This window comes from Sus scrofa, chromosome 3 (assembly GCF_000003025.6).
Source record: "Sus scrofa isolate TJ Tabasco breed Duroc chromosome 3, Sscrofa11.1, whole genome shotgun sequence".
In the NCBI taxonomy this organism is placed as follows: domain Eukaryota; kingdom Metazoa; phylum Chordata; class Mammalia; order Artiodactyla; family Suidae; genus Sus; species Sus scrofa.
Genome location: NC_010445.4, coordinates 19,252,461 through 19,268,436, shown reverse-complemented (window position 1 = coordinate 19,268,436; position 15,976 = coordinate 19,252,461). Strand labels below are relative to the sequence as shown.

General features: G+C 48.0%; 1 protein-coding gene across 1 annotated transcript in view; it reads left to right on the top strand.

Annotated features, from left to right (window-relative positions):
• The window catches only part of KIAA0556 (KIAA0556 ortholog), a 217,901-nt gene that overhangs the window by 99,831 nt on the left and 102,094 nt on the right, over positions 1-15,976 (top strand). The window contains 2 exon segments of the mRNA XM_021086440.1: positions 8,352-8,619; positions 10,606-10,737. Of these exon segments, the coding sequence (XP_020942099.1) occupies positions 8,352-8,619; positions 10,606-10,737 (400 nt within the window).

The following is a 15,976-nucleotide window of genomic DNA, read 5'->3' as shown; positions in this document are numbered from 1 at the left end:
AAATATGAAAAGCTCTCTCTACCACCCAGCCAGACCAGGCCCAGCTTTCAGTTCTATTGAGCATGCATACTGTATTTATTTTGTCATTCATTCATTCCTTTATAGTTTTCGATTTCTGTTGGTTTCTACTTTTATCTTGGTTCCTTCCCAAAACTTTTTGGTTTCATTTATTACTTTGGTTCTCCTCCACCTCACTCCATAACCTGGCTTCTTGATTTACATACTTAACCCACTTTTTTTTCAGTCTTGTTTTCTAAAATAGCAATTTTAAGGCTATAAATTTTCCTCTGAATATTGCTTTGTCCTTATACATTTTGCTGTATATGTAGTGTTTTCATTATCATTTATTTCTATTGGTTTGCATTTTAGGGCATTTTTTTTCTTTGTTTAGAAGACTTTTTTTATAGATATTTTAAGTAGAGTGTTTTTGTCTATCTTTCTATGTTAATTTCTAATTTTACTACACTATGATGAGAGATTGGTCTGCTTTATTTCTGTCATTTTGGAAAGTTTTGAGACTGTGTGGTCTACCAGATTATGAAAGCTCTGTGGTATTTCAAAAAGAATAATCATTCTCTTTGGGGGTAAATTACTCGGTATGTCTATTAAATCAAGCTCTAATAGTGTCATTTAACCTGGTGACTATGTATGTCCCAGTGTGGTCTTCAAGCACCTTTATCAGAATCACCTTGGATTTTATTCAAAAGGTAAATTCAAAGATACAGAACTGGGTTTGGAGGGGAGATGGGATGCTCAGAGTCTACATTTTTAATAAGGGTCCCAGGAAATTCTTATGCTCATTAGTAAACAGCTGCAGTAGAGCCCTGCCTAATTTTTGCCTATTTAATCTGGGTTGTTTCTGCAAACTTGTCAACTTTTCCTTATATTTCCCTGTTTTTGCTTTATAAATTTCAAGTCTCTGTCATCGTGTGCATATAGAGTCAAGATGTTTTCTGATAGATGGTTCCATTTATCCATATGAGTATATCTTTGTCCCATTTAAAGCGCTACATGGGCCTTTTCAGTCTAAAGGCTTAAGGCTTTCTTTAGCATTGGCGAATGTTCATTTATTATTGGCTTTTGTTATTATTGTTATTATTTTCCACTGTTTCTTCTCTGGAGCTTCTCTTGGACGAATGTTGACCCAGATCTATCTTTTAAATCTCTTTATTTTTCTTTCATATTTTTCTTGTTGTCTTCTTCTACTGTGTTCTTGTGAAATTGTTTGGCTTGGATTTCTAGTACACTTAATTTTTCACCTTTTAGCTCTCTCTGCTATCGAGATTATCTTCTTAAAAGGGGTAATGATAATACTCTGGTTTCTCTTCAGATTATATAAATCTTTCACCTTTTAAAAATGGTAAATGATAAAATTGAAACTCAAGAGCTCCGAAGTTCCTGCTGTGGCTCAGTGGTAACAAGCCCGCCTAGCATCCATGAGGATGTGAGTTCAATCTCTGGCCTCACTCAGTGGGTTAAGAATCCAGCATTGCCGTAAGCTGTGGTGTAGGTCACGGACATGGCTTGAATCCTGAATTACTGTGTCAGTGGCGTAGGCCAGCAGGTGTAGCTCTGATTTGACCCCTAGCCTGGGAACTTCCATATGCGGCAGGTGCAGCCCTAAAGAAACAAAAACAAACCACAAAAAACCCCCTCAAGATCTCTGGTTGTTTCTTTTTCAGGAATAAAATATCCTCTTAAATCTCTCCAGGGATGTTAATTTTCAGTGTTCTAAAGTCTTCCTCTACTTCCTCTATTAACTCTTTTTCATTGGGTATTAGTTTTTTTGTTTATTAAATTTGACACCCATCTCAGGGTTTTGGTTTTCCCTAAATATTTGGTCATTCTTGGTTGTCTGCTCGTCTTCGTATTTGAGGCTTCCACTCCCTCTGCTTGTTCTATTTGCTGTAACCTCACCCAGACAGTTATGGGGTTGGGGCACAACCTGCTCCTGGAAGCTGTGTGCCTCAGCTGCTCTTCTAGGTTCGGGACCTCCTAGTCTGCCTTGGGGATGACAACTTCCTGAGACATTGCCCTGCCTTCTTCTTCTTCTTTTTTTTTTTTTTTTTTTTTTTTTTTTGTCTTTTTAGGGCTGCACCTGCAGCATATGGAGGTTCCCAGGCTCGGGGTTGAATCAGAGCTGTAGCTGCTGGCCTACACGAGAGCCACAGCAACACGGGATCCTAGCTGCGTCTGTGACCTACACCACAGCTTACAGCAATGCCGGATCCTTAACCCATTGAGCAAGGCCAGGGATCGAACTTGCATCCTCGTGGATTCTAGTCAGGTTCGTTACCACTGCACCACGACGGGAACTCTGTCTCTGTCTTATTCATCATTCTGTCCCTAGCACTTAGCAACCAGACCTACTTACGGGAACACATATATTTTTCAACAATTAATGAATGAAGGAAAAGAAGGACAAATTAGTTAGCTAACCCCTCAATTCAGGGTTAAAATCCTTTCTGGGCCAGGCAGCTTAATATATGTAAAATGGCTCATATAAAGCAACAGGAGTTAGTGGGAATTATTGCGACTAACAACACATGCAAATCCCAATTTTATAAAATTGCCGATTGAATGAGAGACAGAACTAGGGGTTCACTGTGCATTCGTGACTTCTACCCCCAGAGACTGCTGCTTCCTCTTGAGGACTCTCCTAAAATATCCACTGTGGCTTCATGATCTAAACATCTTCTCTTTGGAGTTCCCGTCGTGGCTCAGTGGTTAATGAACCCAACTAGGAACCATGAGGTTTCGGGTTCGATCCCTGGCCTTGCTCACTGGGTTAAGGATCTGGCGTTGCCATGAGCTGTGGTGTAGGTCACAGACATGGCTCAGATCTTGCGTTGCTGTAGCTCTGGTGTAGGCCGGCAGCTACAGCTCAGATTCAACCCCTAGCCTGGGAACCTCCACAGGAACAGCCCTAGAAAAGGCAAAAAGACAAAAATAAATAAATAAATAAATAAATAAACAAACAAACAAACATCCCATCTTCTTGTAGACAATGTCAATAGGGTCTGAGAAATAAAGAATACGCTGTCATTTCAACGTTAAATTTTCTATAAAAACCAGACCTCTGTTACAGCAATCACGAAACACTACTTCATAGCTATTATCTCATTGCATCCCTTCGACAACCTTGTCAGGTTGTCAGGGCACATTTTCCCACGTGAGAGGTGGGGGCTTGAAGCTCAGAGACTTGCTTGGGGACATAGAGCCGCCAGAGTCAGATCCGGAACCCACGCCCAGCACTTAGACCGAGCTGTTCCCCTTTGTAAGCATAGTTAGAGGTTTAATGCTTCATCCACCAGCACCTAATACACACTTCAACATGTTTAGTGGCTTCTTGGCAGCTTTGTGTCCAACGCTTTTGCAGGCAGATATCATCAATTTCATGTAAGCCAAGGGACAGTCACTGAGCACCTGGCTTTCTTTCTTTTTTTTTTTTTTTTTTTTTTGGCTTTTTAGGGCCGCACCTGTGGCATATGGAGGTTCCCAGGCTAGGAGTCTAATCGGAGCTGTTGCTGCCGACCTACACCACAGCCACAGCAACTTGAGATCCGACCCCGTCTGCGACCTACACCACAGCTCACCGCAATGCCAGATCCTTAACCCACTGAGGGAGGCCAGGGATTGAACCCGCAACCTCATGGTTCCTGGTCAGATTCGTTTCCGCTGCGCCATGATGGGAACTCCTGCTTTTGTTGATATTATAGTTGCTGCTATTATTGCAGACGCTTCGTCGTTATGGTGATTAGGCTTTCTTCTTCTCCTAGCCCAGCCGAAAAGAGGAAGGTTAGGCTTGTAAGGCACTAAACCGCTGACCATCAAACGCCGGCTGTATTTCAGTCACTGGTCCAGGCATCCTTCCTTCGTCCACCTGCTCCCTGGCTTTCTAGCAAGGAGGCCAATTTGTATACAGTCCTATATCTGCTCTCCACTCGTGGGTATCTGCAGCCCGGCCGCCATGCACAAGGCTTTCTGTTGAAAAGGCTTGAACTTAACATTTTAAGGGCTGACCATTGAAACTGCATATAACAAGTTTTTAAAGCAAAGCTATAAAGCAAGTTTTCAGAGAGGAATTTCTGGATGACAGCTTCAAAGCAGCAGGTAGATCCCCCAGCACGGTATTCCTTTGAAGGATGGCAGGTTGGCTTTCAAAGCGTCCAAGCCAAGGTCCTCCTCTTTCCAGATGGAAAGGTTTTGAACAGCTTTCTCTAGAGAATGTGGCTACTTAGTTCCTCTCCCCTTTGCCCCTGGAGCAGATGGTTTTAGATCACATGGGCATTAGAAGGGCCTCGTTCCTAAAGTTTGCTCACTCAGTGTGAAACAAATGTATTATTTTCCTTTGTGAAGAAGATAGTTTAAAAAAATAAAAGGAGTTCCCATTGTGGCTCAGCAGTTAATGAACCCAACTAGTATCCATCAGGACACAGGGTGGTTCCATCCCTGGCCTCGCTCAGTGGGTTAAAGATCCAGCATTGCTGTGGCTGTGGTGTATGTAGGCCAGTGGCTATAGCTCTGATTCAACCCCTAACCTGGGAACTTCCATATGCCACAGGTGTGGCCCTAAAAAGACCAAAAAAAAAAAAAAAAAAAAAAGATTGTTGCCATGCAGAATCTAGAGTTCTTTTCTATATATACCTATATATAATATAATCTTTTATGTTTTTATATATACACACATATATAAATATACATATATGCTTTGTAAATACAATGAAGGCATTTATATTTGCATTAACAGAAGCAAAACCAAATTGAAGCAGAAGGCATTATAGAAATGCAGATTTCTTCATCACAAGAGAGATTTCTTTTTCTTTCCTTTTTTTTTTGTCTTTTGAGGGCTGCATCCAAGGCACATGGAAATTCCTAGGCTAGAGGTCGAATCAGAGCTGCAGCTGTCAGCCTATGCCACAGACACAGCCACACCAGCTCCTTAATCCATGGTACTGGGCTGGGGATCAAACCTGTGTCTCAGTGCTCCAGAGGTGCTGCTGATCCTGTTGGGCCACAGCAGGAAGTCCCTGTTTCTTTTTCTTTGTGCACGGATGTGCCATCTTGCTCCCTGCCCTGACCTCACCCTTAGCGCGGCACCCGCAGCACACCTTCAGGCATGAATAAATGAATGAGAGTATTTGCCACACCGTCTTCCTCTTTGGTTAGACCACGACAGAATGCAAGTGAGGCTATTTTATACTCAGTGATCTGGAAGGAGCAGGGAGCAGTGGCTGAGGCCTCAGGTCACGATTCTGCCACTTAATTATGGTGACAAGTTAGAACGGTGGAAAGGCTCTCGGCCTCAGTTCTGCACCTTGGGGGGCGGGCAATGAGGAACTCTCAAAATTCAGTCACTTAATGGAGTTCCCGTCGTGGCTCAGTGGTTAAGGAATCTAATAGGAACCATGAGATTGCGGGTTCGATCCCTGGCCTTGCTCAGTGGTTAAGGATTTGGTGTTGCCGTGAGCTGTGGTGTAGTCGCAGACACTGCTTGGATCTGGCATTGCTGTGGCTGTGGTGTAGGTCGGCAGCAACAGCTTCAATTCGACCCCTAGCCTGGGAACCTCCATATGCTGCAGGTGCAGCCAAAAAAAACCTTACCACAAACTTAGTGGCTTATCTTACTGTTCTGGAGGTCAGAAATCCAAACTCAGTTTCCCTGGTCTGAAATCAAGATATCAGCAGACCGAAAGTTCCTGTCATGGCTCAGTGGTAACAAATCTGACTAGTATCCATGAGGATGCAGGTTCTATCCCTGGCCTTGATCAGTGGGTTAAGGATCTGGTGTTGCTGTGAGCTGTGGTGTAGGTGGCAGACTTGGCTCGGATCTGACATTGCTGTGGCTGTGGCTGTGGCTGTGGCTGTGTAGGCTGGCAGCTGCAGCTCTGATTTGACCCTGAGCCTGGGAACCTCTCTATGCCACAGGTGCGGCCCTAAAAAGACAAAAAAAAAAAAAAAAAAAAAAAAAAAAAAGTGTCAGCAGACCCGTGTTCCTTCTGGAGGCTCCAGAGGAGAATTCTTTCCTTGCCTTTTCCAGCTTCTAGAGGCACCTGTATTCCCTGGCCTGTGTCCAGCAGTGTACCATCTTCTCTCCTTCCCAACCTCTGCTTCCATCCTTCTATCTTCTCTTCCTGCCTCCCTCTTAGAAGGACCCTTGTGATTCCATAGGCCCACCTAGCTGTCCAAGGTAGCCTCCCCCATCCCAAGATCCTTCACTTAATCACAACTGCAAAGTCCCTTTGCCGTGGAAGGTAACAGTCACCATCCAAGGCATTAGAACGTGGACAGCTGTGAGCGCCTACACTGATCCCAAAGATTCATGTCCATCTCATGTGCAAAATACTCCATCCCATCCCAAGATTTCCAAAAGCCTCCACCATTACAGTACCAACTTAGGTCCAAGATATCATCTAAGTCTCATCTGCTCAAAATTCTCAAGTCTCGTTCTATCTATCTAAATTAGGCAGGGGTGGGAGTTCCCATCGTGGCTCAGAGGAAAACGCATCTGACTAGCATCCATGAGGATGCAGGTTCGATCCCTGGCCTTGCTCAGTGGGTTAAGGATCCAGCGTTGCCATGAGCTGTGGTGTAGGTTGAAGACATGGCTCCGATCCCTAGTTGCTGTGGCTGTGGCCTAGGCTACACCCACGACATATGGAGGTTCCCATGCTAGGGGTCCAATCAGAGCTACAGTTGCCAGCCTACGCCACAGCCACAGCAATGCCAGATCTGAGCCATGTCTGCAACCTACACTACAGCTCACGGCAACGCCAGATTCCCGAGCCACTGAGCAAGTCCAGGGATCGCACCACCCACATCCTTGACAAGGACTCCCAAACATACTGTTTTTTCCAGATGGTCCAGTGTGCACTTTTTGTTGCGGTGTAAATATAATAGCACCTCTATTCCTTTTCCAATGTATCCTGGCTTCCGTGATAAATTTTCTAGTCACTGTAAGTCTAGATTTTAATGCTTGGTCTTAAGATTGTTAATCTTTTTTTGTTTTTTGTCTTTTTTGGCTGCCCTGTGGCATATGGAGTTCCCAGCCAGGGATCAGATCCGAGCCGCAGTTGCCGCCTACTCTCTGCCGGGCCAGGGATTAAACCTGGGCCCCAGGGCTCCCGAGACACCGCCAATTCCTTTGCACCACAGGGAGAGCTCCTTAATATTGTAATTCCAGGAGTTCCCATTGTGGCTCCGCAGATTAAGGACCCGATGTTGTCTCTGTGAGGATGCAGGTTCAATCCCTGGCCTCCTTCAGTGGGTTAAGGATCCAGTGTTGCCTGGAAGTGGTGGTATAGGTTATAGATGGGGCTCAGATCAGATGTGGCCGTGGCTGTGGCTGTGGCTGTGGCATAGGCTGGCAGCTACAGCTCCAATCTGACTCGTGGCGCAGGAATTTCCATATGCTGCAGGTACAGCTGTTTAAAAAAAAAAAAAAAAGATTGTAAATCTACAGTTTCATAGAAATGAAGCACGTATGAAAAAATTAGCAAGCAGCTGTAGTTAAGTACTACGTATTATGATGTTCAGTCTCTTTTACAGCCCCCACAACTATCTGCCAGACATTCTACCATCTGGACTATGAGGATCCCTTGGAGGCTGTTGGGATTTCATGGCCAAAGTGTGGTCCCTGGACCAGCATCAAGAGCATCACCTTGTTAGAAATGCAAATTCTCAGGCCCCACCCAAGACCCACTGAATCAGAAACTCAAGAGATAGATAGGGAGTTCCCACTGTGGCTCCATGTGTAAAGAACCTGACTCGTACCCATGAGGATGTGGGTTTGATCCCTCACCTCGCTCAGTGGGTTAAGGATCTGGAGTTGCCTTGAGTTGTGGTGTAGGTCGAAGACATGGCTCGGATCAAGACCTGGCATGGCTGTGGCTGTGGCTGTGGCTGTGGCTGGAAGCTGCGGCTCTGATTCGACCTGTATCCTGGGAACTTCCATATGCCGTGGGTGTGGCTATAAAAAGGAAAGAAAAAAAAAAAAAAAGAAACTCAAGGGGTAGAACCCCACAATCTGTTTTAGCACGCTCCCAAATGAAAATTGCTACGCATGTGCATGCACGCACGCACACGCACACACTCTTAGTGGCATCCTAGGTCTATAAACACTAGTGTTAATCCCACAAATGCTGCTCTGTCCGGAGGAGACTTGCTCCTTTGTCTCTGCCCTTTTGTTTTCTCATCTTCAAGGCGAGGACAATACATGGGTTGAGACGGATTTTGCTAAATGGTAGCTTGGGAGGAATAATAGTTCTTTGGTTCTTATGATCGATTTTCCAATGAGTTTTTCTCAAAGGAACGTGGCTTCCTTTCTCACTTCTCTTCCTGACCTTTGGCAGGAGCTAAGGAAAAGCCTGGAACTTAGTGTCAGTCTACAAAGGAAAGAAAAGGATCATTCCAGTGACGAGTATGACTCCATCGAAGAAGATGTACTATCTGGGCCGGAGCCTGAGGACCCGGCGCTGGCGGGCTGTCCAAGAGAGGACCCCCCTCTTTCCAGTGGGGACTCGGTGCCAAAGGATGTTCCCGAGGACCAAGAGACAGAAGGACGCCTTCCCCAGGGTCCAGACGCCCTCGTGGTGCTGGAATTTAACCCGGCTTCCAAAAGTAAGCTCTGTCTTATGTGGCATTTCTTTGCCTTTGATGTCTCTGGATCTAAAAGTAGACTTAAATTTCCAGTGGTCCCTTTTTTTTTTTTGGTCTTTTTAGGGCCACACCCACAGTATATGGAGGTTCCCAGGCTAGAGGTTGAATCGGAGCTGTAGCTGCCAGCCTCCACCACAGCCACAACAACGCAGGATCTGAGCTGCCTCTGCAGCCTACGCTGCAGCTCACGGCAATGCCTGATCCTTCACCCACTGATCGAGGCCAGGGATCGAACCTGCATCCTCATGGATGCTAGTCAGATTTGTTTCCCCTGAGCCACGAGGGGAGCTCCCAATATGTCCTTTTTTTAATTCAATGAATCTTATTATATTCATAGTTGTGCAGTCCTCATCACATCCTAATTTTAGCATTACATTTTTTAGCGATTAGATTGCAGGGCAGGCCCCGCCCTGAGGCTGCAGCAGCACATGGAAGGCGGCAGGTGGTGGGCAGCTTGCCCACCTCTCACAGCCCCTCTCCGCTGCCCCTTTCATCAGCAGCCTCCGGCTGACTCCTTAGCCCCAGCAGGAGGCAGACTCCCACTGAGGGGAGCAGGTGGGAGCCCGAGGGGCCTGTAACAAGGTCTCCCCAGGCCCCAGCCTGGGCTTGGAGGTCTGAGCGAATCCTGAGCATTTACTCAAGAGCAGTCAGTGGTAGCCTGAAAAAGATGTGCTTGGTTCTGGGTTGTTCCTTCATTCATCCACTGGGCACCTTTCATGCTCCAGGAACTGTGCTGGGACAGGATGGGCCAAATTGTTCTTCTTCTTCTTTTTTTTTTTTTTTTGGTCTTTTTGTCTTTTCTAGGGCCGCACCTGCAGCATATGGAGGTTCCCAGGCTAGGGGTCTAATCGGAGCTGTAGCCACTGGCGTACACCACAGCCACAGCCACAGCCACGCCAGATCTGAGCCTCGTCTGTGACGTACACCACAGATCACGGCAATGCGGATCCTTATCCCACTGTGCGAGGCCAGGGATCGAACCCGCAACTTCATGATTCCTAGTCAGATTCATTTCCGCTGCGCCATGACGGAACGCCTAATTCTCAGATTTTTTTAAAGCAATGATATTCATAAAATCAAGGTTTGATATGCTGGCTGCTCCCCGCCCCCCATGCACATTAAGATAGAAACTGCTTAAAAAACATCCACCCAGGTAGCAACTGGATTCATCTCCTGTTCCACCAGTGGTCCAGGCACCCCACTTTGGGAAACACTGACTTTAAATCCTGGCCCATGGACCCTTCACTGTCTGACTCCATTCACCAGCCCAGCCCCCAGCCCCTCACCTGCCACGCACATTTCAGCTCTCAAGGTTCACACACACACAGTGCTCCCTGTGTCTGGAATGCCCCCCACCGCCAGTTCTGGGCCCTGGTGGCATCCTAGTCATCACTTAGGGTCCTCTTTCCTGTCAGCTGCATACCTCCAGGCTGCTTCCTCCTCCGTGACCTTGGTACTGGACTCCTTTTTCTGGCCCAGCCCTGCTCTCTTATCCATTCAACCATCCCGTCTTTTCCTCCGTGAGGCTGCGAGAGCCCTGAGGGCAGCAAGTGTGTGCTATTATACTTCTCCAACTCCAGGATCTCCTTGGTTGCATCATTACTTTATGTATCTTGCTGCCAGTTCAACCCAGCACCCCATCCATTGTAAGACTTGTCCCTATTCGGGAACACTAAACCTTGAACACCTGCGCCTGTCCTAGAATAATTCATTTGTTTACCAAAACGGGGGTGCTTGGCACGTCGCGGCTCTCCGCAAACTTATTTTGCTGTCTGCCTTATTCACACCTCTAATCCCAAACTAGCGTGGCGCCTGGCACAGAGCAGGGGTTCTGTCAATGTTTGTTGACTGAATATGCGAACGTGAAAAATAAACAGATGCCTGAACAGACTGTCCCACCTCTGCTTGCACTCAGCATTTGACCCAGAAACAATTCTTTTCCTGCAGGTAATAAAAAGGAAAGGAATTTGTCGGCTAAGCGGAAGGACAACGCTGAGGTCTTTGTTCCCAGCAAACCGGAGCCAAGCCTGAATCCCCAGCCCCCGACCGTGTTCCCAGACCAGGAGAGGGTGTGCTCAAGTAAGACCCCTGGGGGCCCTGAGCCGGGCTGGGACTGGGTTTGGGTCATTCTCGGTGGGCTGTCGTGATGTGCTGGCTTTGGCACCCCCCCCCCAGGCCAGAGCTGATCTTGAACACTTGCATTTTGAGTCAAGGTCTCCAGAGAAACAGAACCAATAGGGTGTGTGTGTGTGTGTATCGATAAATCTCTATAGCCATGTATCTATAGATATATAGATATAGACATATATGAAGAGAAAGAGAAAAATGTATTATAAGGAATTGGCTCATGCAGTTATGGAGGCTGGCAGTCCACTCTGCAGAATGGGTCAGCAGGCTGCAGGCTCAGGGGACGTCTGTGTTCCAGTTTGAAGGCCATCAGGCAGGACCAGTGTGGCAGCTGAGGTCTAGAGGCAATCTGCTGGAGGAAAGGCTCTTCCTGGGGGGAGGGTCCACCTTTCTGTTTTATTCAGACCTTCAACTGATTGGATGAGGCCCACCCACACTGCAGCAGACAGTCTGTTTTAGTCTGTCGATTGAAATTTTAATCTCCGAGGGAGTTCCCATCATGGCTCAGCGGAATCTGACTAGTATCCATGAGGACACAGGTTCAATCCCTGGTCCTGCTCAGTGGGTTGAGGATCCGGTGTTGCCATGAGCTGTGGTGTAGTTCACAGATGCGGCTCAGATCCTGCATTGCTGTGGCTGTGGCGTAGGCCTGCAGCTGCAGCTCTGATTTGATCCCTAGCCTGGGAACTTCCATATGCAGTGGTATGGCCCTAAAAAGCAAAAAAACAAAACAAAACAAAATCCTCTTGGTTTGGATTGTGCAGAACCAGACTCCGAACCAGGCTCTGAGATGAGGATTCCAGAACAAGTAATCCAGTTAGGAGGTGGTCCCTGGTAGGGGCAGAAAAGGGGAGGAGCCAAAACTGGCATCATCACCAAGCAAGTTTACTGGCCAAGTGGCCCTCTATACCTGGCCAGGGAGGGCTGGGGAGGGGCAGTGCTGAGCTGAAGCCTGGCATTTTATCTCTGCTATCCACCCCTAGGGTGGATGAGGGACCCTCCTTGGGTCCTGGGTTCCAGGCTGTGCCTGGGGGTGTTGACCCTCCCACACTCTGGCTCAGGAGGCGCTGGGTGCCAGCGGAGCCTGCAGGCAGGCAGGGCAGCCCCCAGGCATTCTCTGATTACCCCTTCTCACATCCCAAACCTAACTGGAAGAGAAGATTGTACACATACAAGACAAGGCACTTTATTTTACTTTTATTTTTTAATTTCGTGTGTGTGTGTGTTTTCGTCTTTTTAGGCTGGCACCTGCAGCATATGGAGATTCCCAGACTAGGGGTCCAATCAGAGCTGTAGCCGCCGCCTACACCACAGCCACCGCAACGCCAGATCTGAGTCGCGACTGCAACCTACACCACAGCTCATGGCAACGCCGGATCCTTAACCCATGGATTGAGGCCAGGGACCAAACCCGCATCCTCATGGATGCCAGTCGGGTTCGCTCACCACTGAGCCACGACGGGAACTCCTTATTTTTTCATTTTTTCTTGTAATTGATTTACAATGTTCTGTCAATTTCTGCTGCGCGGCGAAGTGACCCAGTCATACATAGACATACATTCTTTTTCTCATATGATCATCCATCGTGTTCTACCACAAGTCGTTGGATCTCATTCCCAGTGCTGGACCTCATGGCTTATCCATTCTCAATGGACTAGTGTGCATCTACTGACCCCCAACTCCCAGTGCATCCCACTCCCTTCCCCTCCCCCTTGGCAGCCCCAAGTCTGTTCTCCATAAGAGAAGGCACTTTAGATACAAAGTGATAAAAAGAGCAGATGGAAGAGAAAACATCGGACCTCAGCCATGTCTCTGATCGTCCAAAGATGATGTGTGGTCTTTGGGCACAGCCGGACCCCGTGATGAAAGCATGTCAGCCGTCTGCCTCTCCCCACGTCTTGGCTCAACTTTCTCCTCTGTGCCCTTCATTCTCAGACACGCTTTTTTTTGGGGGGGGGGTGGACACGGCCGGCAGCATCTCTGGGCTGACAGCCCACCAGCCCAGCAACCCTGGCAGAAAATAGCCACGGCAGACTCTGCGGCCTGACCACCTGGTCCAAATCCTGCCCTCCCACCTACCAGCTCTGTGACCTTGGGAAGGTGACGTAACCTCTCTGAGCCTCATCCACCCCTCGGCCAAACAGGGATACAGATTAGACCCTCCTCTGAGGGTTGTTAGCGGATGGAGAGGCCGCTCGGAGCAAGTGCTTGGTCAAGGTCAGCTGGTACTGGTCCCCCCACTGCCTGCAGAGCCTCCGAGCTGCTCCTCCTTGCCTGGCTTAGGTCAGGGGTAGTTCTGTGAAGGCTTAGGCCACTGGTGCTGTCACCAGAAGCAGAAGGAGGAGCTGCCAGGCAGCAAACTGGAAGAACTCCTTTATAGATACGTCTCCCTTTTCACTGATGAGGAAACTGAGGCAGAGAACGTGGAAGTTGCTTGCCCAGAGTAACAGACAGGACAGCCAAGCTAGAATTCACTCCTGTGCTCCAAGGCCCATGCTCGGCATTGCTCTGCCGTGTTGTTCCTCTGGGGCTGGCTGGCCACCTGGCTTTGGGGGCACCTGGCAAACGTGACGGCGACTCAGACACTGTTACAGGTTTTCAGTCCAGTACATGGAGCCCTGGATTCGGGCATCAAGGCAGCAGTTAGGGGCCAGCATGGAGCATCCTGGGATGCGCCCTGGACCATGGGCAGCACCAGCGGGGGGGCCAGGTCCCAGGGCCCAGGCCTGGGGCTTCAGGTCAGGGCATGGTCCAGTCCAGTCTGGGAGGGGGTTCGAGCAAGGTGGCTGGCCAGCATCTTCTTGGACCACATCAGAAACGTGTGTATTGAGCACCTACTATGTGCCAGCCTTGGTCTAGGCCCTGGTGATCCACGGAGCAACACATCGTGCCTGCTCTCGTGGTGTTTGTATTTTAGTGGGCAGGGGTAGATAATACACACCAAGAAGGGGTGGTGACACCTGGGCGGTGGCCAGGCAGTGTGGTTAGAGGAGGCTTCTCTGAGGAAGGGAAACGAGCTAAGACCTCGAGGTTAAGGACTAGCCCTCGGCAGAGGGGATCTGCTGTGCAGAGACCCTTAGGTAGGAAAGAGCTGCTCAGTTTTCGTCATCCCATGGCATGGCCCCTTGCTGCTTCTTGCTTGCAACACCCCCACGTCAGCCTCGTCCTAAGCAATGTCCTACCTAAAACCCAGAGGCTTCGTATTTGTCAGTAGGTAACGGAGAAAGACTCTCTAGGGGTGACCAGTAAGATTCACCTGCCAAGTGACAGGTGTGAGGCACCTGTTTCTATTTTTTCTAATGTTCGTTCATATAAATATGTCACTGTTAGTTGTTTTAAAGATAAACCATGTGTCCACTGAAGTCATTTCAAATACTGAATCATTTCCTAGGGCCGCCGTCCCAAAGCCCCACAATCTGATAGGCTTAAACAAGAGAAAGTTATTGTGTCACCCTTCTGGAGGCTGGGAAGTTCAAGAACAAGGGGTCAGCAGGGCCGTGTTCCTTCTGAAGGCACTAGGGATGAATCTTCAGGCTTTTGTCCCAGCTTCTGGTAGTTCCTTGCCTTGTGTCATCTTAACTCAATCTCCATGGGGGTATTTCTGTGTATACATCCGTCTCTGGGGCCAAATTTCCCCTTTTCCTAAGGACACCAGTCATAGTGGATTGAGGCCCATCCTATGGACGTCACCCGAATAAACTCGATCATCTGCACAAAGACCTCCAAAGATTTCCAATAAGGTCATAGTCACAGGTCTTAAGATGTTAGGACTTCAAGTCAACCCATAGCACACACTTCACAAGCAGCAGTTTGAGAAGTAGAGCTTAATTATTTTATAATCTGCCTTTCTCCAAGAAGTTCTGACATGTCCTAACAAATCATGTCGTGCAAGAAGACTTTAACAGGAGTTCCCATCGTGGTGCAGTGGTTTGCGAATCTGACTAGGAACCGTGAGGTTGCGGGTTCGATCCCTGGCCTCGCTCAGTGGGTTAAGGATCCAGCGTTGCTGTGGGCTGTGGTGTAGGTTGCAGACGTGGCTCGGATCCTGTGTTGCTGTGGCTGTGGTGTAGGCTGGCAGCTACAGCTCCGATTGGACCCCTAGCCTGGGAACCTCCATATGCTGCAGGTGCAGCCCTAGAAAAGACACACACACACACACACACACACACACACACACACACACACACACAGAAGAAGAAGAAGAAAAAGAAGAAGAAGACTTTAACAAATATGTGGAGGAAATGAGGGTGAGAGGAAAACAGGAGTAGGGACAGTAAGATGGTAAGATGATGCCAAAAATGAATGTCTGGGATGGGGGGTCACACTTGTGACCCTGAGCTCCTGGCCACCATGGCAGAAAAGCACGCATTCACATAAAGAACACATGTCACTGGTCCATCTGGTAAAAATCAGATTCCCAGCTGTCCCCTGGTACTTGGTTCTTTGTTTGTCCCTTCGATTCCCTTAAGGAGGACACTGTGTGAGGTGGCGGAATCCTCCTTTTGAACTGGTTTGGTGCTCCGCCTTTATCTGTTAAATATACGTGGCTCCCGCATCAGCCAAACTTGAAGAAAGGAAAAGTTGGAAACCACAGCATTGTCCCCACCCTCACACTGAAATGGGATTACATCGAAGCCACATGTCACCCAAGGCTGAGGTTCTAAAGGTCAAAAAAGTGCAGGTAGCTAGAGTCACCCTTGGAGATCCGTCAGACTGATGATCTAGTGCAGCACATGCAGCTCTAGCATCTCTCCTTGAGCCCAAGAGAGTAGTTGCCAGTTTGGGGAAAATATCACAGCTTCTTGGCGGAGCCCCAGATGTGGCTGTTGGCTTTGTTTAGAGTCTGATTTGTAGGGAAAGTGTGGTTTTAGCACTGGCATTGTACTGAGCATGGGGATGTTCATACCCCCAGAGGCACAGGACCCTGAGACTTGCTTCAAACCCAGCTCACCCTCCTCCAGGCAAAATCTAGACTGCTTAGATGCTTTACATGATGTTTTTTTGGGGGGGAGGTATGTATTTTGTGGGGGTATCGAATCAGCCTTTTTATATATTCCTGGTGAATTGAACCTTTTATCATTATGCATTCTCTCTTTTTGGCTCTGACAATGCTTTTGTCTTAAAGTTGACCCAGCTCTCTTTTGGTTAGTGTTTATGGAACATGTAGTTTTTCATTCTTTCATTTTCAAAC